Source organism: Mastacembelus armatus, chromosome 15, assembly GCF_900324485.2.
Source record: "Mastacembelus armatus chromosome 15, fMasArm1.2, whole genome shotgun sequence".
Lineage (NCBI taxonomy): Eukaryota > Metazoa > Chordata > Actinopteri > Synbranchiformes > Mastacembelidae > Mastacembelus > Mastacembelus armatus.
The window spans coordinates 18,541,601-18,568,573 of record NC_046647.1 but is presented as its reverse complement, the minus strand read 5'-3'; the positions used below and the strand labels follow the sequence as shown (position 1 = coordinate 18,568,573).

Below are 26,973 nucleotides of genomic sequence, written 5' to 3'. Positions count from 1 at the left end.
GGTTGGAGAGAAGGTGGAGGTGCAGTGGGACATGTGGCTTTAGAGTCATGGGAAGGGTTCCCCTCTTTAATTTTCTTCTTTTCTTTCTCTCCTCCTCCTTAAAATCATCATGCATCCTTCGTTTCTTCAAACCCTCCACGATATATATCTTGCTTTAACACTGGTGTAACAAGTTCTGAGACTGAGACAATTAAAAGTTAAGTCAAGTCAGTTTTATTTATGTAGGTTAATATATCACTTATTGCAAATTTTCCTTACGTGGCTTCATCTCTACAGCATATGATATCCCTTATGTGATTAGACCTTACATCTTTGTTTTACAGCACATGGTACCACTGTTAAGCAATGTGTCTCGAAATGGGTCCATTTGTGTTTGTGTAGATCATCATGGGTATGGGGCCTTTGGCATTCGCAGGTGGTGAACAGTGAATATCAGCCAGCATCGTCCATATCACCAACAGCCTCTGCCCTCCCATCGTTTTTTACTGGTGATCAGCGTCTGCCCCTTCCTCATCCCTTCTTTCCACCCACCCTCCATGCTGTTCTCCCCTGGGGGTCCACAGCTCCCTGTGATGGTTCTCCATATGACAAACATGTGTGATGAGTCTGTGTGACATGCCATGTATGTATTTGTGATTTGGTATGTATGATTGTGCATGCTGGTGTGTATGTGCTTATGTGTGACACAAGCGTAGGCCTTTCCTGCTACCAGATTGACATGAGTGTCTGTGAGGCTTTGCTCTTTTCAGACGTGCCTCACACTGGCAGTTGGAGTTTGTGTGTGTGTGTGTGTGTGTGCTTCCCTGCCTTCTAGCGCCTTGCTAGAGACTGACAGTCCCTGACACCTGCCATTTGAACGCTTTTCTCTGTGAAAAATGTCATCGTCTTCAGAACGACGTGTGTGTGCGTGCTTGTGTGAGAGAGAGGGTGCGGCCCTCAATTTCGCTCCCTTAGGTCAAGCTTTGCAGCTGACTGAACAATGGACCCAAGCTGTTTGAGCAGGCAGGACAGAGAACCTTACTTGTTTTTTTTCTTTAGTATTAAAATAATTTGGTAATTTGTGACCTCACAGCTCCTTCGAGGGCAGTAAAATCAGGCTATTCCATGTGTCTTGAAGACAATCTGAATGATAGACAAAAAATAACAGATTGAGTCATTGTAGACTTTATATAACTGGTATGAAAGCCATCTACGTTGCTGTACTGCAAGTCATTTCCCACTGTGCACCTTGATGCTTCAGTGGTAGATACTTTCATGCAAAACCATGGCCATAGATGTGTTTGGGGATGTATTTTCTGTTCCAAAAGGAAAAATATATGAATATATATAAAAATATATTACTTTTTTTGCTTTAGATTTTGGACCATTTAAAGACTCTTTTGGGTCAAATTCACATATTGACTCTATCTGTCTACAGTACTTAATGCAACATTATCTTTAAACCAAAAGATGGCGGTGAAAAAAATTAATCAGTATTTCCAAGCTGTGATTCTGAAAATGTATTTTTTAAATTCCTGAGGTCTTCCCATTATTACTGTCAATTTCAATATGCCAGTACTAACATATTGAGATACAGACCCTTACCCTTGTATATTTTAGCTTTTATCCTTAAAATCGTCTTTTCTATCCTTGTTCACTCTGCCTCTTTTTTTCCCCATCTTCCCTCTCCCTCTAACTTTTTGGTCCTCTGTATCAGATTAGTTGGTAATATCATTGCCCCTTTGATTGTCTAACTGATCTGATGAGCTGTTTTTAATTTAGACCAGTCTATGTGCCAAGAGGCTATAATGAGGTATCAAAGTGTGTATCCATCTCTTCCAATGTTGGGTTCCTTGAGGGGCAGCAGGGGGCCAGTCATGGTGTGTATGTGTGTGTGTTTGTGCGTCAGGCTCAAGGGTGTATCTCAAAGACAACCAGTAGGGCAACAGATAGTGCAGCCAGTTTGTGACTTTGCCCCAGGATAGGACAGGACTAAAGGGAGTCCTTTGTGTTTGCGTATGCAATAGAGACAGCACATGAGAGTGCAAAAAAATGCTAACCCTACAGGGCCACCAAGTCATCACTTTACACCAAGAGGCCATTACTGACTGACTTTGTCTCAGAGTATGTGTGTGTCCACGCTTCGACCATCCACCCACTTAGGCCAGAGAAGTGGGGAGCAGACAACCTTCTGTTGGCTGCCAGGATGATGCCCTCACTATGGCGACAGCCATGGACGCTATGGCGTTGAGGGCTTAGAGCTGTATCCATGACAGTGCTGTAACCCAGCTGCCCCAGCGGCAGCCTTAATTAAGTTAGACATGATAGGGGCTGGTGGCCTCTCTTTCTTTTCTCCCTCTATTCTCCTGTTCTCATCTTTCTGTGGGTTTTTCATATCCTTAATGCTATCTTTTCACGTGTTTTACTTTAGTCTGCCCCGTCTCTCCTATTCTCTCTCTTTTGTTGTTCTGTCTCCTTCCTTGAATGAAATTAGCTGAGGCACTGCCACTCTTTCACTTGACCTCCATAGAGGGTAGAGCCTTGTCTATCTTTGATTTGTGTAGAGTGGACATTTTTTAATAATCTTCATATATATTTTCTGTATCTTTCTTAAATTAAGGGGTGAGAGCGTTTGTGTGCCAGGTTAATGACCAGCTCTGCTTTGACCTCTTTGAAGGTCATGTGCCAGTGCTCGTTAGTAGCGTCACCATGGCGATATGTCAGCTGTCAGTACAATGGACAGGGAGCTGATAAAAAGAACAAGGGCAGAGGAAGGCAAGGAGAGAGAAAAAGATGGACAGAGGACAAGTTCATTTAAATGTGATTCCTATCAGAAGGCCTCTGTCACTCCTCATTAACAAGATACTTGTAATTGGCAAGGTTGTTGCAGCAAGATCCAGGCCTCTGGAATTGTGTGTGTGGTGTGTGTGTACTCACTACAGAAGGCCTTGTACATAGAAGAAGTGCTGACCCTCTCATCAAATTGGTCAGCCCTGAGGAAAAAGGCCCCCATTATTCTTCTTTGTCTTCGTCCACCAGAGAGAGTAGAAAGACTAAACATGACAGCTTGTGTTGTGTGACAACAGCATTAACATGGGTATCACTGCCTTTGTTGTATCGCCATCCTGTCTATGTCGTGATAGATGTAACTGGTCTCCTTTAGACTGAATGCATTAACATTGCAAATGATATCACTTATTACTACGTGGAATCAGTTCATTGTCAAGATGTGAAAGTATCAATAGAGAATTGAGGGTAATTTGAGCTGCATTAAATTCATATTTGGAAGTTTCATTAAACATTGAGTAATTTCTAGCGTTCTTTATCTTGTTACAGCAGTGTTATCAATTCTTTAACTTGGGGTATGTTCATCTAATAGCTTAAAAGATTGTGTGCTACAAACATTTTTATATAAAACCAGTCCACTGAAAGCCCTGACAGTGCCACTCTGCAAAGTGCCACGCAGGCAGTTTGAATGAGCCCACCCCACTGAACTTGATAAATGTGATGTTTTATTCTGCAAATTATTGTGCTATTTTACTTAAGCAAATTGGGAATTCAGTTGGAATGTTATGGCTCTTTTGTGTTCAGGTTTACAGCACATCTTGTTGATGAAGCAAGAACCGTACATCTAACCTGCTGTAGAAATTGTGCCAAAGCTGAACTAAAAGAAAAATAAATAAATCGAGTGTTTTAGGATGCATTACATTAGATTATCAGTTGGAATTGAAGTATTAATACCGCAGTCATTCAGACACATAGTTTGCAGAAATCCCTTGACCTCCTCATCCTATTGAGGCTCTTCCAACTGACAAATAGCAGGACACACCAATGGCCCCTAGATGGCAGTAGATTCACATAAATTGTAGGTGTACACAGCTGAGGTCTGCTTTTTAAATGAACTTAAAATGTGAAAAGTGGTCATACTATAAACATTATTTGTAGAAAAAAAATATGTATATGCATATATATATGTGATCGTCAAGTTTTGACTTCAAATGGGAACAAGTTGGCAAGTCATTTGTATTGTTTAACTTATCTTTATATGATATTTTTCAAGCAGTAAGAACTACTCACTTCTGTCTTGTCACAACTCCACCACCCCCCCTAAATGTTCTCCCTGTTCTCCCCCCTCTTCCTCACCCTTTCCCCTGCTGGTCAACCTACTTTATAGTCCATGTTCCTTTGTATCTCTCTACCATCAATTTCCTTTTATTTCTTTTTTGCAGTATAACCAATGAGGCAGGAGCATCCATCTATAGTGTGAGTCCTGAGGCGGTCAAAGAAATGCCAGACTTGGATCCTAACCTTAGGAGTGCAGGTATGCTAGTTAAGTACCAGGCTGGATTTTCTTCATCAGATGGAGATAAAACATCTTGCTAAGTTACTGGTATTTTAGAAAACTGTGTTTAGGCCTGCAAGTAACAGTTCTTTTTTTTTTTTTTTTACCTAAGATGTAAAACAATAATGTACGCCACAGTTTCCTAAGAGGCCATGGTGAACTATTCAGAACAAAGATAATTAAAATACAATAATAATGTTTTGTCAGTTTGAGTTAAACACATAAACACATATCTGATACACTACTCTACTCTTGATATTTGGGTAAACTAGTAAGAACCTTTTTGTGTATGTTGTGAACAGCTTTAAGAAATTGAATGTAACCAGACATCTAATTAACTGTCAGAAAATATGCCCAAAGTTTTTTTTTTTTTTTTTTTAAAACACTGGTTTTATTTTCACACTCTTAACAGAAATGTACAGTATTGTCATATTATTATTGAGTTTCTGGTATTGCCAGTAAGTTTTATTATGCTTCTCCCTGACTTATTTCACACACTGCATCACTGAAAGCATGATGGAAAAAAAAAAAAGAATCACACCCATTTTTGAAGAACAAATGTTTCCAGCAGACTTCCTCTATAAAAGCCATAAATCAAGCAAAGCTGGATTATTCCTCACTAGTTTCCTGTGGTCAGCCATATTTATACCCCTAATGAAAGCCATGAGAAATTTAGTGTTTGACTCTACGTAAGAAGAGAGGTGGTGTAGAGCCAAAATACTATGGTTACAGCATTGGATATATCTGCTTTGTCTTTGGCAGATATGTAGGTTTGCGCCTCTATCAATGTATGTGGCCATGTAACAGACTGTTGGAAATTGAGTGAGAGTTATGGTCACTTTCCATCTGTCCTGTGTATTGTTAGGAGGGGACCCCTAGTGGTGATAGCCAAACTTTCAACCATTCTTTCGGGGTGGGGGTGGGGGTTTGGGGGATTGTTTGTTGTTTGTGGTTTTTTTTTTTTTTTCTTACGCTAATTTCTGTGTTCCTTTACATTAGTTGAGTGACTCCAATGAAAAGTTAGTTTAGAAACTTGTCACTCATTGATTATCTGTTGCAGGGTGGCAAGTAATCTTTTTTTGATGTAACTTTTTTAACCTTGTACTCTTTAACAAAAACAGTGCAGCCACATCACAGCTGTCCCTCTGTCCTACCAGAATGCATCACATTCTTTCAGTTCTTTCTTCCTTGCTTCCCCTTTTTGTAGTGCTGTATTTGGCTCATAAACTTTCAATAAGTGTTGGAGAGTTATGCTGGATTCCATTTACAAATTGGCTCCTCTAAGAGAGAGAGAGAGAGTGAGAGAGAGTCAGAGACAGAATAGATGGAAAGATTATTGGAGAGTTTTGGTGGTGCACTGAGCAAGGCCAGGGTTGAAACTCCATCCCTGTCTAAATATTATCTGAGGCAGCAGCCTCCCACCGCAGCCATAGGAGAGAGGAGAGGAGAACCATTGATTCCAGGCATACTCCCTCTATTACATCCCACCCGTCTTCTGTCTGTCTGTTCCGCCTCAAAGATCTAAGTCTAATGTGTCTCATGCAGCAGACTGCATCACTGACTGTTGAAATTTAAACACACAAGATAATGCACACATGTAAAATGGTGCCAAGCAGCAGTACAAGGACAGAGGATGGGAAAACTGTGTCCTGTAGTATTATTCAGGATACATTTGTTGTAGAATCCTACATTTGAAGTGTATCACGTTTTGGTTGATCTCCATTTCTTAACAGAACTCGAGCCATCCTGATTTATAATAGATGTTGCATTTGTTATGGCCTCAAATGCAGGGCTGTTTCTGGATGACATTTATTTCAACTTTGAAAATCAGAAGAATAACAAAGATATAACAATATAAGGTGTTAACACCCTGAGCTGGCATGTTCTTAGTCTTTTCCATGAACAGTTGTTTAGTTGTGTTAATCTCTCTCTCTCTCTCTCTCTGTGTGCTGGCTTGATGATGTCATTTATTATGGTGTGTATGTGAGTCAGGTTGTTTGTAATTTTTCTCCCTGTCACTGGGCTCTGCCAGCACATTCATGGAAAAGACATTTGGCTTCATGTGCAGCAGCAGTCTGAAGCCTTACAGACTCCATCGTTAAAAGCAAACCCTACTTTGGTTGATACAGACTGTGTGTTTATTTGTGTGCTGCATTTGGCTGTGTGTGCCAGTGTGCATGTATTTGGTTAAATTAGTGGTTTTAAGGGTCCATGGCTCCAGCATCTATCAGGAAGCTAAATGGCAGGTGCAGAAACTCCAGTAGAAAGCCAGCTTTAATTATTATTGGGGGTGGAGGAATGACAATTAGGTTTGGCCTGCCCTCAGGCCAGCATTGTAATATGCAGACAATTAGCATATTCTGTAATTATAAATATCAATTTGCATATTGAGTAACTGTGACTCAGAGAGCAAAATTGTAGAAAAACACAAACCAGGGAATCTGATTATGGTTAGAATGTAATTTTTGCTTCCTCTTGTGTGTGTGTGTGTGTGTGTGTGTGTGTGTGTGTGTGTGTGTGTGTGTGTCAGTGTCCATTGGAAGACGTGTCCAAGATCCCCTGGCTGAGCTTGTGAAGATTGATCCTAAACACATAGGCATTGGGACGTACCAGGTAAGTGTGCTTTTATTTTATTTCATTTTTTTTGTTGTAGTTTTTCTTGAGATGATCTTTGTGGTTGAGAGCTTTTTGTCCCTGGGCAGTGGAACATCTGCTGCGAGTTAGACTCAGGGAAAGACTGAGCAGAGTGTGTGTCTGTGTGAGGATGCTGGTGTAAAAGCACAGTAGCAACAAACCATGATTGTACACACATGTATAGTTACAGGACTATCTGCTCTACCAAAATGTAGCTTGTGGTGTTAGTTTTGTCTTTAGTCTCATTTATATGAGCCAAAAAATGAGACTAAAATGTCTACACACAGCCAGTGTTCACAGGTGGAATAAGATTAAAAGACCACGTGAAACTTGTAAAGACATTATAACCCCAGTGTTGTCCAAGCAGAGAACTAAAACTAGACATTAAAATATGCCCATTTCAAACACATTTTAAAATATTTAAGGTGATTTGCATCATCTTTGAATTTTAAATATTCTGAATATTATATGTCCTGCTTTGCTGTTAATTTAAATATTTTCACTCAGACCTTTCAGTTTAACTTTTGTACAAAATAAAAAAAAAAAAGGGATTTGAGCCATTAAAGACATGAGTGAGAGATTGAAGATGGTAGGAGAAACGAGACAAATTTAAACAGGTTGTGAGAAGAGAGGCAAGTAGGGACATAGATAAACTTGGATGAGGCCAGTGTCAACAGATGATGCTATGGATGACAGCAAATTCAATTAATGGAGATCAGGCATGACGTATGTTTGGACATTTGTTTTTGCTTGTGAGCTTGCTGCTCCCTGTCCATATGTGATCAAGTGCTATGTGTGCAGATGAAACTACAGTTAGCTCAATGTTGATTTTGTACAGATCAAGTGCGTGTGGTTGTGTGAGAAAGTCAAGCCAAGCATTAGGGCAGTGTGCATATATTTACAACAGCTATTAATGCACTATTAGTCACCATGTATGGTAGATTGTGGAAGAAAACAGCATGAGAGGATGGAAATGTACCAGGCGTGGTGAGCAAAGTATGGTTGAAATATGACTCAGCTGGCTGTGAGTTGTTGTTCAGCACTTTTTACAATATTTCAGTTTGATCTCAAACATCATCCAACAATTTATCCAATTTCAGAAGGTGGAATAGTGGCTAACAGTTAAGGACTAACAGTTTTTATAATTGTCAGTTTTTCTTTTGATTAATTAATTACTTAACACTACTCGTGTAAAAGTCCTGTCATTGGCTGGTGTTGGCTGATAGAGCAGCCACCTAAGTGTTAACAAGAAAAGGAATCCAGATCTAAAGATAGAACTTCAGCAGACAACTACTAAATCAGGGGCAGGAGAATGAAAAGGGGGTTAAAAGGACAGCAGAGGGTGACAAACGTCAAAGGAAAAGGAGATTTAGGTTTTCAGGGTATGGGAGAAAATGGAGGAGGAGCTCATATTGTGCAAGTGCCTGTGTGTGAGTGTAAGGTCACAGGCCCGTGTCTCTCATCACATCCTGACTGGGCTCTCTGGGGTGCCTGGGGTTCTGCACCTCTCACTCTCAGATCATGTGACTAGGTCAACAAATGATAATATAACCAAGTAAATAAACTCTGGGTGCTGACAGATATGAGATGGGACATCACTTTGACCTGTGCGTGAGCTCACTCACACATACAAACCCATTGTCCACCCATCCCTTTTCAGAGTCCAAGGGCAAGTGTGTGTGTGTGGGTGTGTGTGTGTGTGTGTATTCACACACATTTGTATTACTGTATGTGTGAGAAAAGTTCACTCATGCATATGTGTGTTTTCGAGCAGGTTCTTTGTTATTCATGGCATTTTGAGCTTTCTGTTTATTGCCATTAGACCCAAAAAGCATAGGGGCAGATGTAACTCTAGACAGCTGGCACAGCATGCTCTCTCTTTCGCTCTCCCTCTGCTGACCCACTGAGTGACAGCTCTGAGAGAAAGGAGGAAATGAGCCGAGGGCTAAAAAAGTGAAGCCCATTAAAATCAGATTGAACATAACTATTGGTGTGGGAACAGTGTTTTCACTACAGCACCACTGGCACACAGGATTTGCTGAACACTGAGTTGATCAGATTTGTTTCTGTTCGAATAGAGTGCCAATGTTATTAGTGGTTACTATTGATGCAGTATATTTTAAAGGCTCCTGATACTCATAAATTTGGGATAAATTGTGTTTACGGTTCAGAAAAGTTACATAGACAAACATTTCAGTGGTCTTGTGTCTTAGACACCTAATGGGTGTGGTCTTCGAAGAGCACCTTTATCTGTCAGTCAGGTCTTTATGTTCCTATGGTCAGTTGACAGCTGGGTAATCCCCAGGGTTGTGAAACCTACTGCTACTGGAAAACGCACACAGACTGCTGTGTAAGAAAACACTGCCCGCCAGCCGGATATTAAAGAAACTGTCACTCTTCTCCTCAGCTCTTTGTAACTACTTGCTGCTCTTGCTTCTCTTCCAGTGACTCTTTTTCCTCGACCTTTCTATCAAGCCATATTTTATTCATTCCTTCAAGTGGCACAACATGTATTGTAGAAATATACTTTCAGCATTGAAGAATATAGCATCAGATGTAGCTGGAGGGACATTAGAATCTGAAGTTTGTTTGCTGCCTCAGTCGTTTGAACTGTTTGGTTGGGGGATGAAGCTGCATCCACCTCAGTGCATTAGAGCAGTTGAGATTGATAACAATATCAGTCTTTTTTAAATTTTTTTTAATTTTTATTGTCCACAAATCCCATACAGAGACACCAATGAAACTGACTCACCGTGATATCGGTGAATCCGGGTTGTTTTTAGTTTTTCTTTGCTTGTGCCGTTCCTCCAATACTGTCTGAAAACTATAAAAACTGCACCAGAGAGCGGCAATGTTGCACTGGATGATGTTTTTCTGTTGCTCTTTTAAGTTTTTTTTTTTTTTTTTTTTTTTTTAAACCAAAAAGATCTCCAAAGGCTAAACATTTGTATTATTTGCATATTTGTTTTCTTTAGATAAGCTGCTGGCCAGCCAGGTCAATAGAAAACTATAGAAAACTGTGTCTTTTGACACTTTTGCATTGACTGAGTTTGATGTTCTCACCTCCTAGTGCACTTTCCTGCCAAGGCCACCGTGCTTGTAGTGCTTTGTGTGTTTATGGCCATGCAAGTGTGTATGTGTGCACTTGAGCATGCTGTCTTTCAGCCTTGAATGGTTGTGCCCACAGGGAAGACAGGAACAGACATAGCTGAGTGAAGGTAAAGAGAGAGATATGTAGGGTTGACAGTGATGGATCATTTCAGCCTCAGTGTTTGAGGCGTGGGAAAAAAAACTTGCTCTTACATTGTTGATCAGTGGCAGAAGCTGCCAAAAGATTTCTGCTACCATTTTAATAATTTCCCCTTGGTCTGTCACAGTATGTGGTGTGTGTTGAGTCATTGTTGTCAATCTTTATAATGGCCTTTATAATGGATTTACACAGGTTTATGCTAATTCTCTCTTTATTCAACAATTTATTAAACCTTTTCTGGCTCATGTCAGTACTGTACTTATTCTAGTACTGTACTGCTTACAGTAGGTGAGGATGTTTTTGTTTTGTAAAAATGTAAAATAAGACTGACTCTAAATTGCCCGTAGATGTGAGTGTGTGTGTGGTTGTCTATATGTGGCCCTGTGATGGACTGGTGACCTGTCCAGGGTCTACCCCTGCTGGGTAGCAGCATGGTGACAAGAAATCCAGTACTGTGAAAAGGGAAGTAAATGTGTGTAGATTAGAAAGGTGATTCAAAATCAATAGATCTGATACAGCCGTAATTCTTTTTCCTTCTTACATAATGAGGTTTTTAGTACTTCATGTTTGCCAATAATCAAAATGCCAAAGCAAAAAAAAAAAAAAAAAAATAGCAACAATCAAATCAGTGTGTGATTTGGACTTCCTGTACCTTAAACATTTTCTGTTCAAAATTTCACATGCCCTCTTTTGCAGTCCCTCAGGCTGTGTGTGTGGGATTGCTTTGCAGGAAGTCTAGAAATAGCCACTGGGCCTTTATGAAATCTGCTGGAAAAAAACATAAACCAGCTCCTTGCTGTCATATCACCTTCAGCTGCTGATTTACGAATCGGTATTTAACCATGCACGCCTTCTTACAGACACACACACGCATATGCACACGCACACACACACGCACACAAAGCCCCAGTGCGTGTGCCTAAAGTATTATGTCTGTATATTAAGAGCGAGTTCTCAGAGGCCTTATAGATGTCAGTCAAGGAGAATCTGACCTTGAGATAACCTCAAGTACTTTTAGCTTGTAACTGTCTGAGACTGAAAGATGTGAAGTAGAAGTTTCACAGCATTGTCAAGCACCCACGTTCAAGGGAGTGCACATATGGGAAGAGCACACTCAAACACTGGTTTCTGTTTTTTCCTTTTAGAAGTCTCAAAAAAATTTTTCTAGACACCATCTCTTGCAGCTTCTAATGTTCTCCTTTTTAGGGTGCCACATCCACATCTAGAGCAATAGAGCTATAAATAGGGATATAGAAAACATGTATTGTGCTGACATGATTCTAACAATAACTTAAAACTACCTGATTATGTTACATCATGTTAAGGACCCTGCTTGACCTGTGACCTATTCTGGAAAACAGAATACATTTCTCAAGCTCAATGCAATGAAGAGAGACCAAATGACATTTGATCCTACAGTTTGTAATTATCTTATGGTTTTTACAATTTAATATCATTTACTGCCCTCAGGCTCTTGGTACATGCAGTCATTCTGGCTCCAGCATGGTTTCAGTTGCCAAGCGCTTAGTGGCGTCATTCATAAATGGTATTAAAGTCTGAAGACCTTTGCCATCATTGTATCATTGTCAGTCAGCACCACAACTCCCAGCATTTTACATTGCGCATATATATATATATATATATATATTCAGTTTTGCAGTATGATAATTGAGAAAGAAGCTTATCTTGGTTTTCTGTCATTCTCTCCTGCTCTGTATTTCTCATCACTCTGCTTTTCTCTATCTCTCTCTCTGAGTGACATGTGGTAACTCAGCAGCAATGAAGTACTCAAGGTGCGGACAGAAGCACTTTGTTCTTGTGTGTTAGTTGGCTAGCTTCAGCTGATTTCTGGCCAATCCAAACATGACCTTCACACTTAGGGATCCAGTCTATTGGCTCTGGATGATTTTGAGGTTTATGGGGGTCTGTGTGTTGGGATCATGGAATGGGAGAGCAAATGTGTTGGTGTATCTATGAGGTGGATTTGTTTAGAGTTTGGAAAGTTCTGTTCATAGAGTAGCAAGGTGTGTTTGTGTCCTTAGGCAAAGACAGGGATATGTTTTAATAATGTATGAGGCTGAAAATCTATCTACTTGTATTGTGTCATGGTGACCTTCTCTGGATCTCAGGACCAAGACACACATACTGGTTTATATGTTTAATAGGGAAAAATATAGTTGTTATTCTCTTCCATTCTAACTCTAGTCATTGAATCATTGGGCTGGCTGCCTGTGCTTGTTTTTAATTATATATTTGCAAATAAATTTTAGTAGTACATAAGTGAGTCTATAACCAGCAAAGTTGCGTCAAATCTTTAAGGATGAGTAGCTATTCTAATGAAGCCTCATCACAGATCTTACTATGTTTGTCTTTAATTTGAATAAAATCAATATTTAATAAAGTTAAGTTAGTTTTTTTTTTTTTTTTATCCCTTATTGTGTATACTTATGTAATGTGTTGTATGTTCACCTCTACAACATATTAGCAGTCAGGGTATCTCACATCCTTCTGTGCTGTTCCCACCTCTATAAGGTTTCACTATGAATGTGAGAAGGCACTCATTGGAGTTGTACTGCAGGTTAAAACTCAAACTGCTGTGCACACCTCCACCTTTCTCGTGTGAAAACATTCCTCTCCGGTGTGACATTACAGGTGATTTCCTCTTTCACCTGTCTGGCGATCTCCGTTTCACTCCTCTGTCCATATCCACTCACCGGAAGTCATAAATCTTTGTCATACCTGTATGGGAACGTCTTATTGTTGGAGAAGTTATTTTTATAGCCTGCAAAATGCTTCTGGCTCTAGAGCCTCAGCATCTCCATCAACAGTCAAACTGCAGGTCACATGATGAGCCACCAAGTGTTGTGCTGTCTTTTCAGTGCTACTTCATCTGTTTATCTGTGTTTCTCTCTGCTGAACTGTATTTATCATTCTGCTTTACTCTTATCGGTTTAAGCTGTGTTTTTGCTGATATAACAGAACTTCCTTTTAAATATTTTAAAGGAAGTTCAGGGTATTTAAATAGTGTAACCTGAGTCCATTAAATACAGCATTTAATATAAACACACTAATTCATTACTGAGACAGACAGATAATATTTGGATTTTAAGACATGCTGGGAAAAGTCTTTTGTTTAAAATAAATACCAGCACCTGAATGATAAGGTAAGAAATTCTTAATATATTCCAGAGCCAGACATGCTGCCTGCCTTTTGATAAGATAAGAACTATATACTACAATTTGAACTATATACTACAATATGATATTACTAAACAGTCACGTTGTGGCCATTGGCACAGAATGAATAAATGTAGTATAAATCTGCTTTGATTAAAACCATCCTTTTCTAGGCTCATGTCAGTTCTTTACTTATACAGTCTTCAGAAGTCCTTCTAAATTTACTTGAATACTCTTTATGCTTTCAATGGTTTTTGGCAAAGAAAACTTATTAACTGATCCCAGCTGACACTGCACGAGAGGCAGGGAACAGCGTGGACAGGTTGTCAGTCTGTAACAGATGGAGTCAGACAACTGACACTCAAAAGTTCTTATTATACAGTTTGAAGCATCTATCATATCCTTCTGAGTGATTTATTTGTGGATGACTGACATGTGCCATGTATATTCCCTTGGTAAAGTGAAATTAGAAATGAATATGTCATTCATAATAGATTATGTTTAAATTAACAATTTAATACTTAACTGGTGCAATGTCATATGGTACACAGTAGTAAATGACTCATAAATAACCAACCAAAATATAGGAGTCCTATATGGTCTCCTGCTCTGCATACCTCTGTCTGTCTGTCTGCCTCTGTCTTCATCTGTCCTGCTGTGCTGTAATGCTGACAGAAGGCTGCGTTTGCTAACTGCCGTTGTTGTTATCTGTTTACAAGCCAACGTTTGTTCAGAGCTTGATCATGTTACAGGACAACCCATGCAGTCTCACTCTCAGTCACATTCACACATAGCACACACAGACACTTCCATGTCCGTGCGCGCACACATACACAAAGCCCAACAGTAGTCTAGTTTAGAGTGTCAGCTATTCCCAGAGCAGTTGCTGAGGCATCATTCTTCTGTTCCTTGGTTTTTGGCCCAGTTCTACTGCCCAGAGCTTCTGTTTATCTGTGGATGGCTGCTAGGTCTTGTACTTTTTTTTTTTTTTTTTTTTTTTTTAATCAATATCAATTTTGGACATTTGCTTTGAGGTTTAATTTTGGTAATTTCCTTTGCTTGCAAAACTTTGCTTTGTGTTACATTTTCAGCTTCTCCTCTCCTCACCTGCCTGCTCTTTATTAGGAAAAGATCCCAATCCTTTTGGAAAATATGTCCAGATTACTGGTTGATTAGCTGGTGGTTGAAAAGTGTGACGAGTTCATTTGGAGGAGTTTATTGACAGCAGGCTATACTAGCAAGAACAACTGTGTTAGCAGGGGAGAAATCATTGACAAGCCAAACTAAACACTTTTTTCCCTTTTGCACTCCCTCTGCCTGTCAATTAGCACTTTCTGTGTTTCTCTTTTTGCCTCTTATTAGATGTACGGCCTGTCAATCCAACTGTGCACTCTCTCTCTCTTTCTGTGCCGCTTATGTTTTATTTTACTTTTTTAACTAATTGTATTAAGTAGTAGTGTATAGCTAAATGGACTGTAAGAATTAATGATAATATATTGTGGGGATTACGTAACCAGAACGTAATTGTGTAGAATGATGTTTGGATGGAAACATGACACAATACTGATTTGCAAAAGGCAGTGGTCTTAGCTTAAGAGTAACAAATGTCCTAAACCAAGAAAATCCCATAAGCAGTACTTTCTCATATGCAGAATCTGTGTGTGTTTGGCAATAGTGACAGTGTTTTTGTCCTGTGCAAAAGAAGTGGTAATTCAGTGTTTTCTCTGCTTTTATATATAGGACTGACATTTTCTGTGTTTTCTAAATGTGTTTCTAGCATGATGTGTCTGGTGGAGCTCTGAAGGCAGCACTGGACAGCGTGGTACAGGAGTGTGTGAGCTTTGTAGGGGTGGACATCAACATCTGCTCCGAGACGCTAATGAGGTAGATGACAAATAAAGACACATACCTGCATATCCATGTCCTTACAGGGAAGTGTGTGCACATGGGCACTCTCCCTTGCAAACACACATACGTACATGCAAATGGTGACGCACAGATGAAGTAGGGCATACTTTCCCTTAGCAGTCACAACATGGCAAAGCTTCACTCACACTCATGCACAGGCGCAAACTTGTTTCATGCACACACACATGGCCTGCCAGCTTTCTGTTTAGACTACTGCCTCACACCCTGGCTCTACAGAGAGGATTAGGTACGGTAGACACACACACACATAAATGTACATGCAGAGAAGCAAACATTTTCATACATGTATACATATAGTCACATATATCATCGTTAAAATACTGTGCACACTTACCTGCTACATGTATAGTACATAAAAAGTACAAGGAGTACACAAATTTTACACATACATATGTATTTGCAGTAGACACAGACGGCACTGTAGGTGTCAGATCATCTGTTTACCTGTCTGCTCTGAAAGTGAGCTTATTCCATTCCTGCCAAAATTTGCCAGTGTGTTATGCTACGTACACATACACAAATTAAACACATAGACGTGTTGATGACTGAGGTATTATGTGGAGTGTTGACATAGCAATGTGTTTTAGTGTGAGTGAGTCACTGTGGACATTAACAGAGCAGACCTAATTAAGTTTCAGGTCACCCTTCGTCAGTTTTCAGCCAAAGCTAGACAAATACATATTCTCACTAAATATTGGCTTGTGTGTGTTTCCACTGCTAGTTGAAATTCCAGGTCATCGTCTGTGTAATCTGCTCTCTTTGTATATTATAGAAATCTGATGTGAGGAGTATGCTGTGTGTCAATAGTGTAGCTGCCTAATTTGGCTAAAACTTTGGTTTCTCTCTGATTTTATATTAAACTTACCAATTTCTTCAAACCAGCATCTAATATAAAACAAAGTGGTCAGAAATGAAAAAGCTTCCAGAGCTGATTTTAATAATCAATTATGTGTTGACTTTACCTGTTTATGTTTTGTCTTACAGACTTGTAGCAGGCCTAAATGCGGGCAGGGCACGGCATATTGTAGAGTGGAGGGAGCAGAATGGTCTCTTCATTAACAGAGAGCAACTCAAACTGGTCAAAGGCATGGGGCCCAAAACCTATCAGCAGTGTGCCGGCTTCATTAGAATCAACCCACAAACACTACACAGGTACATATATGAACTGTATGTACAGATTCATACAACACACAGGCTCATATGCAGTTGACAACACACAGGCTCATATGCAGTTGACGTGATGTCTGTTTCACATTGCTTTCTCACAAAAGGTCAGTTTCTTTACACTGCAGAAAAAAATGTTTCTTAGATTAGTGGTATATGCCAGTACTTTTGGTTAAATTCTCTGATTTTTGAAGTTTATATAACTGAAGCATATTTAGTAGAAGTAAACAGTAGGGTCAGCTTTTCTCTCTTCACATAATGCAGAATTGCAATTGTACACACAAAACTTCAACAGAAGAATAAAAGAGAAAAAACCAGGAGTAGAAAACTTAAAAATCGATTACTTATATTCTGTAGTAAACCTACTCACACATATTAATATTGTATAAGGTACCAGTGCGTGAGAAGTGATATCACTGAACAGAACAGCACGGTGCGGATTTCACAAATACAATTTTATCGTGTACTTCGCAGATATGTGAGAGGATTCGTTCATTTTGGGTAGAGGTGTCTCTAGAACTGTGTCTCAATATCGCTTGATAATCTATAGATCTAATGGTGAAGGGTTCTTAGGGCTCGGTTCTGAGGGCACTGTTTCAGCAGAAAGTATACAAGGAGAAGTGTAAAAGAGAAACTTCCTAGAAGGACTCTCGGCTGTTATAGTTTTAAATGTAAGTGAAGTCTTAGGGGAAGCAGGACTCTCAGGAGCCAAAAAAAAAAACTGTCTTCATGGCCAGATACCACTAGAAATAATTTATAAACTATGGTTTTTTTAGTAAATTCATGAATTTGATTGTTTTTTTTTTATGCTGTTTGAGAGTTGGACTTCAACATACGTTTCAAATGCCTTTCTTGTCAAAACAGTGCCAAAATATCACCTCACCCTGTACCAGCAGTGCCAGACAAATCAGCACCTAAGAAGGGCAAAGGAAAGACTTGTGTCAACGTACCTGCCTCATTTAACCCGCTGGACCAGACCTGTATACACCCCGAGTCCTACCATGTAGCACAGAGGTACAGCATGCACAAACATATAAACACACACGCTGTTGTACAGTAAAGGCAGTCTCTCACTGGCCAAACTGTGTTCACGTTGAGACAAGGATTTTGACACCGTCTCATATGGGGCTGGTTATATTGGTGAAGGATTCTGATTTGATTTACATGGACATGGAATACAAGAGAGGAGACGTTTGCTTTGTATGTGTGTACGTCTGGTTGTGTGTGAAGTGGTTTATTGCTGCTGATGGCTGATATCAAAAGCACATTGAACATTTGCTGCAAGACTTCTGTGTCCTATTTGTGTGTGTGTCGGTAGGTCTGTCTGTGTGTGCGTGTGTGAGAGAGAGAGAGGGAGGGAGGGCGCTTGTGCCTACAGCTGTAGTCACTCAACTGTGTTTAGTCTACCTAAGTTCTGACACTAGTGGCTTTAAGCATCGCTTCCCTCATGTTGATATGCCTTTAATGGCCTCAGTACATGTATGTGGGAGGTTGTGTCTCAGTGAACACGTGTGAAGGTGCATTGATGCTGATTGTGTGACACTGTTTTTGCTTGTCTCTCCTACTTCAGCTAAGTGACTATAGGTGTTTTGTGTCTGTGTGGTTCAGTGCAGACTGTAAAGTACAGTTGTTCATCAAGGATCTGTTAGGAGTTGGGTTTAAAAAGAACATTAAAGATTACCACTCCTTGCTTTTTAAAACACACACACACACACTCTATTTCCATTTATTTCTCCTTTTATTTGTATTTCTCGCATATACAATGTTCTAGATATTCACACATATCCCTTTCACCAGTTCACACAGCTTATATTTCTCCAAGATTCCAAGTGTTTTTCTCTCTTTCTTGTTTTCTGGGCAGACACTCATCTGTCCATCCAACTCTCTCCCTCTGTTTGTCTTTCTTTCTCAGTGGTGTTTGTTATCACAGCTCAACAAGGTGCCTGAATGCTGCTGTTTTAATGGGTCTCTTGTTAATGTCAATCATCATTACCCACACCTGGTAGAGGGAGAGGGACAGTGTTTGTATGTGCATTTTTGTGTGTGTGTTGTCGCATGTTTGTATATGTGTTTCAGTTTTAATTGCCTTGTTCTGTGTTAAAACTCCCTTAACAGCTGATAAATCCTATTCAAAAACACATTTTAACTAGAAGTATTGATAGTTTAAAGATATGCTATATTTTCCCCACAGATCTATAAAGTATTTGGAAAGAAAACAACTGTCTTCTTTGTTCAATTTCTGTTTTGGTTTATTTTGTAGCCCACGGCACAATCCAACAGCTGTATTGTGCACTAAGTATCCTACATTTAATTATAAGTAGGTGGTAAAAATCACCAGTCTGCTGTGCTTTTCTCTTTCTTGCCAGTTGTCTTCTTTCCCTTCCATCCCACATTAAATCTTTCTCCGGTTTCCTGCCAGTCTACTTAGCATTTCCAGCTTTTCTATTTTTCCTCCTGTTGAGAATTCTTAACCCTGTGTTGGCAAATATGGCATCCTTTGTTATGACTAGCTTGTAATCCATGTCTGGGAATGTACTCAGTACTAGTTAATTTCTCACTTGATATAGATATAATCAAGTATGGTCTCAATTCTACAGACTCTTGCAGATTTGGAGAGACATATTTTTTAAACATCCTATAACATGTCTTGTGGTTTTATACCATGCAGTATCTCTCTTTAAATGCTAATGATGATGGACTGCAGGAAAAGTAATACATGTCATCACTCTCACTGACATCACAGACATCAGTCATCACTGACTCTAGACATCCAAAATACTGTAAATCACCTTACACTGAACTTTAAATCTAGGGGTGTATCATGCCTTTACAGAATAGATCATCAGACGTTAGAGTGAGGGATGTAGTTGATTTGGCTGTGTCCTCATATAAGGCCTCAGACTACAGCTGTAATAACTTTGATTCAGCTGTTTAAAACCTCTTGGTGTCCTGGTGAGTTTTGTGGTCATTCATAAAAAGTTTAATTTAGAATAAACTGTGCATGACCTCCCCTCTGATGAGTTTGTGTGATGCAAGAAGTTTTTTTTTTCTCCCCAGTCAGTACTACATTTTGAAGGTGAATCTTTTTTTTAAACCCTCTTAAAAACATTCACTAATTAGTATAATGACATGTATTGTAAACCTTCGCTAAATGAAAAGGCTCAAATTGTATGGAGCATTAAATGTGAGGGCATTGCTGAGATGCTTTGCTTCGCGTCTCCTGTCCTCACCGGTGAGAACGGAGGTATGGAAGGAGGGAGGATTGTCGAGGAATGCTGTGTCTTTTTGGTGTATAAAGCATATCAAGTTCATCACATTAGAGAAACTGGATCCTTCATTAATGCTCACAGCCCACACATCATCCCATTTTTGTAACCATATACGACACACACATAAGCATGAACACAAGGGCACAGACACAATTTGTTCACCTATGTTTTCAGACAGTGTGATTTGTGTGCATAAAATATGTTGAGATATATAAAAGGGAAGCATTTCTTCTTGTGTGAATGTATTGTATATTTGTATGTATCAGATACTCTTAGAACATTTCATGCAATATCAATACAGCAGATGGTTGTTACAGTAGAGTTCAAATCCTTGAAATATATAGTATTTCTGTGGCATGAGCCACTCTGTGATGAATATTTTTCTGTTAAGTAACTGTTGGGGCCCAGTATTTCTATAATACAAGACAGAGTATGTTCTCTCTGTGGGCCTGGATAAAATCTGTATCCAAGCCCACCCAACCCCACATTCACACATACATACACCACATATACGCACACAGTGTTGGTCGTAATTATACGAGTATGAACCCAACTGTGGTGGAAGCCTCTGAACTTCTCACATGCCTTAAATACTAACATACACCACTGAAAAATGAGATGGGTAACACACACACACACACCTGAAAGTAGAGTACACCGCCCACCAAAATGATTTTACGACACACAGGCTGCTCTTAATTCAGCACTGCCTCCCTTCTTCTTTTCTCTCCTCTCCTCCTTATCGTACTCCCCAACGTCCTCCTCCGCAGTTAAAAGGATGCTCCTAAATTTGGTTAGTAAACTGATAGTGTGAGCTCTCTTGGGCCTGTCTCTCCTCATAGGCTTAGCAGTTTGGTGTTTATATGGTTTGAGCATCAGTGGCATCCTGCTTCTTCTTATATAAACAGAAGATCTGTTACATTTCCATGATAAATCTCTCTATAAAAAAATCTGAAGCAACACAAATGTTAGAACTTTGCGTGGGCTGCCATTAATATTTCACCTGCATATACATTGTTCTTCACACTGAAATAAAATTGCTGTGCTTTCTCTCTTAAAAACCAACATGCCAACATCTTATTCTTTAAAGACTCAGTTTATTTTTCTGAATTTTATGATTTGTGACACAGCAATGACAGGAAATATTTAAAGTAAGAGAGGAAGAAGGATTACCTGCAGCAAAGGACTCAGACTAGAACAAAACCAGGGGACTATGTGGAATGCATCTTAGACCTTTAGGCCACCAAGACACAGTATTTCTTTTCCTGTAAAAGGATATATGATTGGAAAGTGAAGAAGCCTCGGGAGACACAGGAGAAAAGATCCTAGTGTTAGACAGGAATTCATTTTGGTTCAAAGGTGCAGTTTCCTCACTGCTAAGCCATTTCTGGCACATTCTCAGCTACTATTTTGTACTGATCTGGCCTGTTGAATGATTGATTCTGCTTGTCTCCCTCTCTTGGACAGTAGGTGGTGACTTTGCTGGCAGGGGCCTCACCACTCACAGCTGTCTCATACATAGTTTGTACACAAGCCGTGTCCCGTTACATCCGCACTCTCCCTGCTACTGCCAAATGAGCATTTCTGAGCAAAATTGTGTATGAATCAAGTTGGTGTGTGTGTATGTTCTTGTGCGTGTGTCCACCTGTTCTGTCCATCATGGGGAGGGGACAGCTGTAGAGTCTGTTTGGCGTCAGGCTGCCAGTGAGGGACATCCATCACAGACACTACCCAGCTGGTCCATACATGAACACATGCACAGGGACAAATGCATTCACATCTCTCACCAGCGGTAGACAGCTCCGGCTGTAAATGATATATATATATATATATATATATATAGTTTGCACAATATGAACACACATCTCACAGTTTTCCATAACTCTTGTCTGCTACTTTGGTTCTCATGCCAGTTTGCTATTGAGACTGTTTAGATTGCAATCAAGCTAATTATTTTGGATTTAATTCTCAGGCTTTGTTACTTTTAAATGGTTAGCTGACTGACTGAGTAGATACTTTGGAGGGGCATTTTGCTGGAACAAGCTGATTTTTCCAGGCAGGTAACAAACAGCTTGAACAGTCAACCTTTAGCAAAATGGAGGCAGTTTCATGAGACAAGGTGTCAGAGTGTTTACAGCCCACTGTGGATTTACCTGATTTAGTAGGGGGTAAAATAAATGTGTGCATGGTTTTCAGAACAGAGCCCAGTCTCGGCAACTCATGACTGTGTGTAATTACTCCCAAATCTCTCCTGCCCTCCCTTCTTTCCCCCCACCTCCCTCTCAGTTTACCTGCAGCAGCTCAGTACCTGCCCCCTTTCTTCTCTCTCGTTTTTCTCATCTTTTATTCTGTATTTTTGACAGTTCTCCTGTTCCTATCACCCTTATTCCTCCCAGTCTGTCATTATTCCCTCACGTTCCACTCTTCATATTTTTTTCTCTCTTACCTTACTCCATGTAAACCGCTGTCTTGCCTTCATTTGGTAAAGGATAATCACTGGTGCATGTGCTTTAACACAGCTAGGATCATTTATGAATACTTTGTCTTTGCCTACCTGAGTGTGAAAACATACCAAATATTAATTGCTGTCATTGTTCTGTGCATTCACAAGTCGAATTTTTGCATCTATTTTACATATTTTTCTCATATCACCCCTGTTCAGATTTCTGTCCCTCGTTGGTGGGAGTGCAGACCACATTGGGAGTTTAGTCCTGCGACAGTGTGTGGAAAGCAAGGTTAGTACCAGCAGTGTCGAGGAACTGGCCAGAACAGTGGACACCACACCTGAGACCCTGAAACTCATCATCGATGGCCTCACGCAGCCCCCTGGGTTTGACATACGACAAAGTAAGACTCCTGCCACTCAGTCACACTGAAATGCAGAATTTGCTCTTTAGAAATGTGCCATGTGATTCCAAATGCAGAAGAACACTGAAGTCAAAAACAATACAAAAAATATTAACAATTACCAAAAGGAAAAAGAATTAAATAGTTAATTAAATGGTTTGATTTTATATACTGAACAGAATTAAACAATATTTTTATATAGGTTAATTACACACTCATGTTAAACCATGTTTTTCATAAGTTTTTCTCAGCAGTCATGCACGTGTTGTTCCTATTTATAACTTTATGCAAAAATCTTGTCACTGAGCAAAAAACAGTTTTTAATCATGTAAACGTTCATAGACAGCTCATATCTGTAACGTCGCAGATGAAGTAACTTCTCCGAGCCTCTCATCTTTCCTTTATAACATGCTTTATGGGTCCCTACTGAATGATAGAAGAAGTTGAATTTGTATTTGTTCACTTCTTTGACTGGTTTGCTAGTTACAACACACACTGACTTTTTTGTGCTTTTATTATAATAGGCAGATCTTGGCAGTGTAACTTGATAGGATCTGACAGTGCTGTGGCTTCCTCCCTGTAGCCCAACAACACAAGCAGTATTTTTCTGACAGGGTGTGATGGATCCAGCAGACTGTGTTGTTGGACAGAATATCTTTACACACACACTCAGACAAATTCAAAAACATGAAGACTTCTGTTTTTCTCCTTTCTCTTAAGCTTTTGAGTTCAGACGTGCATAACTATACCAGTAAATTCATACATAGTCACAAATCATTAGATTTTCAGCTGTAGCTGGTTTTGCTGCCTTTTTCCTGTCTACATTCTCAAAACACAGGAAATATAACTAAAAAGCCTTATTGTACGTTTGCAAAAAACACAAAGCATTATTAACTGATTATTATTATATTTTTGTATAGTACATTGTATTATGGTATAGTCACTGTTAACTGTGTGCGTATGTCTGTACTGCTACACAGTGATAGTGGAAGAAAAATTATTTCAGTCAGGTAGCTTTGTCTTATATCAATGAATTGTCAGGCAAGGTGACTTTTCTACCTTCTGCCTTTGTCATGACCTAAAGGAACATTCAAAAGTCCAAAAAACCTGTTGGCAGGTAAGTTACTGAACTTGGGTTTTCAAAGGTTTAGATTGGTCATTCAAATACACAATAATTCCCATGCCTGATTGCCAGGAATCTCCTTTTTCATAAAGTTTCATATAGAGAGGGAAAAAAGTCAAGCCTGGATACCCAGTTAGTGCTGGCTAATGCTTTAAGGTTCATTCTCAGGTTGGCCCTATTCGGTTGCAGCATACTATGCTTGGCCTCCTAGCCAGTGCTCAGCTGAGTAAACAGATGTGCCGAGGCTACCGCATGAAGATTTTGCTGTGGGGAGGATAATTGGACCGGACTATTTCCTGGGGCACAAGCTTTCTGTGTTTGTGTTAATGCTTCAGAAAGGAAAAAGTCTCTCATAAACAGGCCGAGTGAAAAGTTGGGTACAATAGAATCCTGAGAAATGTGGAAGTATGTATTTAGTTACTGCTCGAAATGTAATATGTTTGTCATTTCTGCCGTTCCTCCCTCCCTGTTCTGCAACCCTAACTCATCCCAAACATTTGTGCCAGGTGCCACCTACAGTATGTCTGAGTATATTAGAGTTCTTTTTCTAGCTTTTTGATATTGTCTCTCTTCATCTCTCTTTTTGCCATTCTCAGATTTTGGGCAGGCGGACTTTAAGCAGGGCATTGTGTCGATGAATGATCTGCGGGTGGGTGCGGTGCTGACTGGCCGGGTGGACAACACAACTCTGTTCGGGGCTTTTGTAGATATTGGTGTGGGTCGTGCTGGCCTCATCCACAAGAGTAACATCACCCTTGACAAGTTACCTGTCAGCCAGCGCCGCCGCAGCCTGGCTTTGGGACCTGGGGAACGGGTGGAGGTTCGGGTTCTGAATGTGGACACTCAGAGGGGACGGATTGGCCTGGACCTTATCAGGGTCTTGCAATAGAGTTACTTAATTCCCAATATCATCATATTAATTAATATAATGGTAATATTATTATTATTCAGTATTCATGCAATGTATTTTGATTTGTGTGGAATTTATACACAAAGGTACAAAGCATAATATTTCTTAATAGTTAGATTGATTGAAGACAAGAACTTACTTGGTGTTTATATTCAGATCAGCAGAGCTGAAAAAGACATTTTAACAGGCATCCTGTGAAGTGTATTTATAGGACTTGCCCTTTACTCTGTGTTTGTAATTACAAACATCTGGTCACATTTATTTCTTTGATTTCAGTTTTTCGTCTCCAGTTCCTTCATTTTTTTTGGAAAAAATGACTGATAGACTTTCTTTCTCCTGCGGTCATTCTGAAAGATTTGGTTTATTCCCAGTGTATATATTGCTTCCTGTGTATTACTTGTACAGTGCAGGCCTTAGTGTTTTTGTGGACAGTTAAACAAACCAGCTGGAGGCCTCAATGTGAAAATCATTTGCACTCAAAACAAGATTCATATTAAAATTCTGTAGACTTTTGTGCTCTTACAGTTACATTTTCTCAAAATGAAGAACTGGGATTATGGACTCAGCAGTGTGATCTGATTGACACCAAAGAGGAGGGGCTTGGATGAGAAAAGAAAAGAGGGAGTATGGCATGAACCAGGGATAAATAGAGTTGTGAATGTGTGAAGTGATGGAAAGAACAAGTTTTTCTTCCAGACAACAGGAAAATGTGAAAGACAGAAGGAGTGGGCTGAAGGGGGATGGGTGGCGACAGGGACTGGAGGAGGAGTGTTCAGACTGCAGTAAAGCCTGAAGGGTTTTTAGGCATGGTCCCAGACACAATTATCCCAGGGCACACACAAACACACACTAATCAGCTGCTTCAAAATTAATCCCAGACTCCCCATCCACATTATCTAATTTGTTTGTTTTATGAAACTGGAATAAATAAAAAAATATACATAAAATATGGTTCTGAGAAAGCCTGAGGTCCCCTGTGCTAAACCTTATACTGAATGCAGAATTCCTAATCAGTGTTAGTGCTGCTGCTCCACTATCTCCCCTTTGGGGGATGAATGGAATATATTCTAGAAAGAAATACAAAGAGATGTTCGATCAATATTAATCAGAAGTGGCAGTTTGCTTACTGATGATCTGAGAAAACTAAACACATACATATTACATTAACATACTTTATTTCATTGCACACTCATTTTTCAAATTCCATTTTCTAATCAAGGTGCCTCATTTAAGTTGACATTAACTCCCTTTGTCATTTTGTCTTTTATTTGTTTTGATCTCACATACTGCAGCTTTGTTTTAATGTCTCCAGTGTTTTTGTCTTGGGAACACATGCATTTTTGAAAAAGCAGACTCGGCTTCCCTCAGCATCATTCCTGCTTTTCCCGCCTTTAATTTTCCTCCCTCTACTAAACGTGAGCACACAGATGGGACAGGCAATCTGGCAGCCAGCTACTTCTGCCCCTTGGAGTTTTTGTCAAACACTGACCAGTAATGAGCCTGTGATAAGAAGCAGAGCGACTGCGGGAGTAGTTGTGTAGTTTTCTGTTATCCTCTGCTGCAGTGCTTCTTAGCTGTTGTGTTATGGAGTGAGCTCAGGTGTGTCTTAAGGTTTTGGTGAAATGTGAAGAAAATTGATGGTAAGTAAGGTATTAAATAAGCTTTAACTCGTTTTGGCTGTTTGATGTTTTGTAAATCCTAGGTTATTAAAAGTCAAGTTAAGAAAAATATTCCAAGTGGTCATGCAGGGCTCTCTTTTGTCATCTTTTGTTCAAGATCCAGCCATGGAGAGGCAGGTGGACACAGAATCATCTTAACATTTTTCCACACAGTAGCAGAGAATGATTCTCACAGCAAGTAAATGCATCCTGCGAAGCAAACGCTGAGTACAGAATATAGCTTTTTCTGTTGATCTTTGATTTCCCAGACCACCTGTGTAAAGCACTGCAAACCACCTCTGAGACATTTTGTGGAAATCATGAGTGTCTATACTGCTTAAACCCAAAGTGTTGGATAGAAGAATGCATGTGGAGACACACTATTACCATATTTATGGCCATTGAGCAGACGTGTATGTGTGTGTGTATATATATTTATATATATATATATATATATATTTTTTTTTTTTTGTATATATATGCATATATAGTTTCTCTTAACAGCTTAGCTTTTACTTTTCTTAGTAGGTATATGAATCTTGAAGCAGCTCTAGCCAAGGAAGAAAGAAGGTAAGTTGCAGTAATTGTTGGCAGTTGTTGATGTTCCATAATTGCTTTGGTATTGAACACAATACATGTGGGATCATAAAGTAATATTGTTTTTTTTAGGCAGTGGATATAAAATGTTTGT

General features: G+C 39.6%; 1 protein-coding gene across 1 annotated transcript in view; it reads left to right on the top strand.

Annotated features, from left to right (window-relative positions):
* The window catches only part of srbd1 (S1 RNA binding domain 1), a 43,286-nt gene extending 17,068 nt beyond the window's left edge, over positions 1–26,218 (top strand). The window contains exons 15-21 of the mRNA XM_026310242.1: positions 4,209–4,300; positions 6,852–6,934; positions 15,160–15,266; positions 16,296–16,463; positions 17,340–17,489; positions 22,407–22,591; positions 24,311–26,218. Of these exons, the coding sequence (XP_026166027.1) occupies positions 4,209–4,300; positions 6,852–6,934; positions 15,160–15,266; positions 16,296–16,463; positions 17,340–17,489; positions 22,407–22,591; positions 24,311–24,603 (1,078 nt within the window). The 3' untranslated portion in view covers positions 24,604–26,218. The remainder of the gene's footprint in view (positions 1–4,208; positions 4,301–6,851; positions 6,935–15,159; positions 15,267–16,295; positions 16,464–17,339; positions 17,490–22,406; positions 22,592–24,310) is intronic.
* The last annotated feature ends 755 nt before the right edge of the window (positions 26,219–26,973 follow it).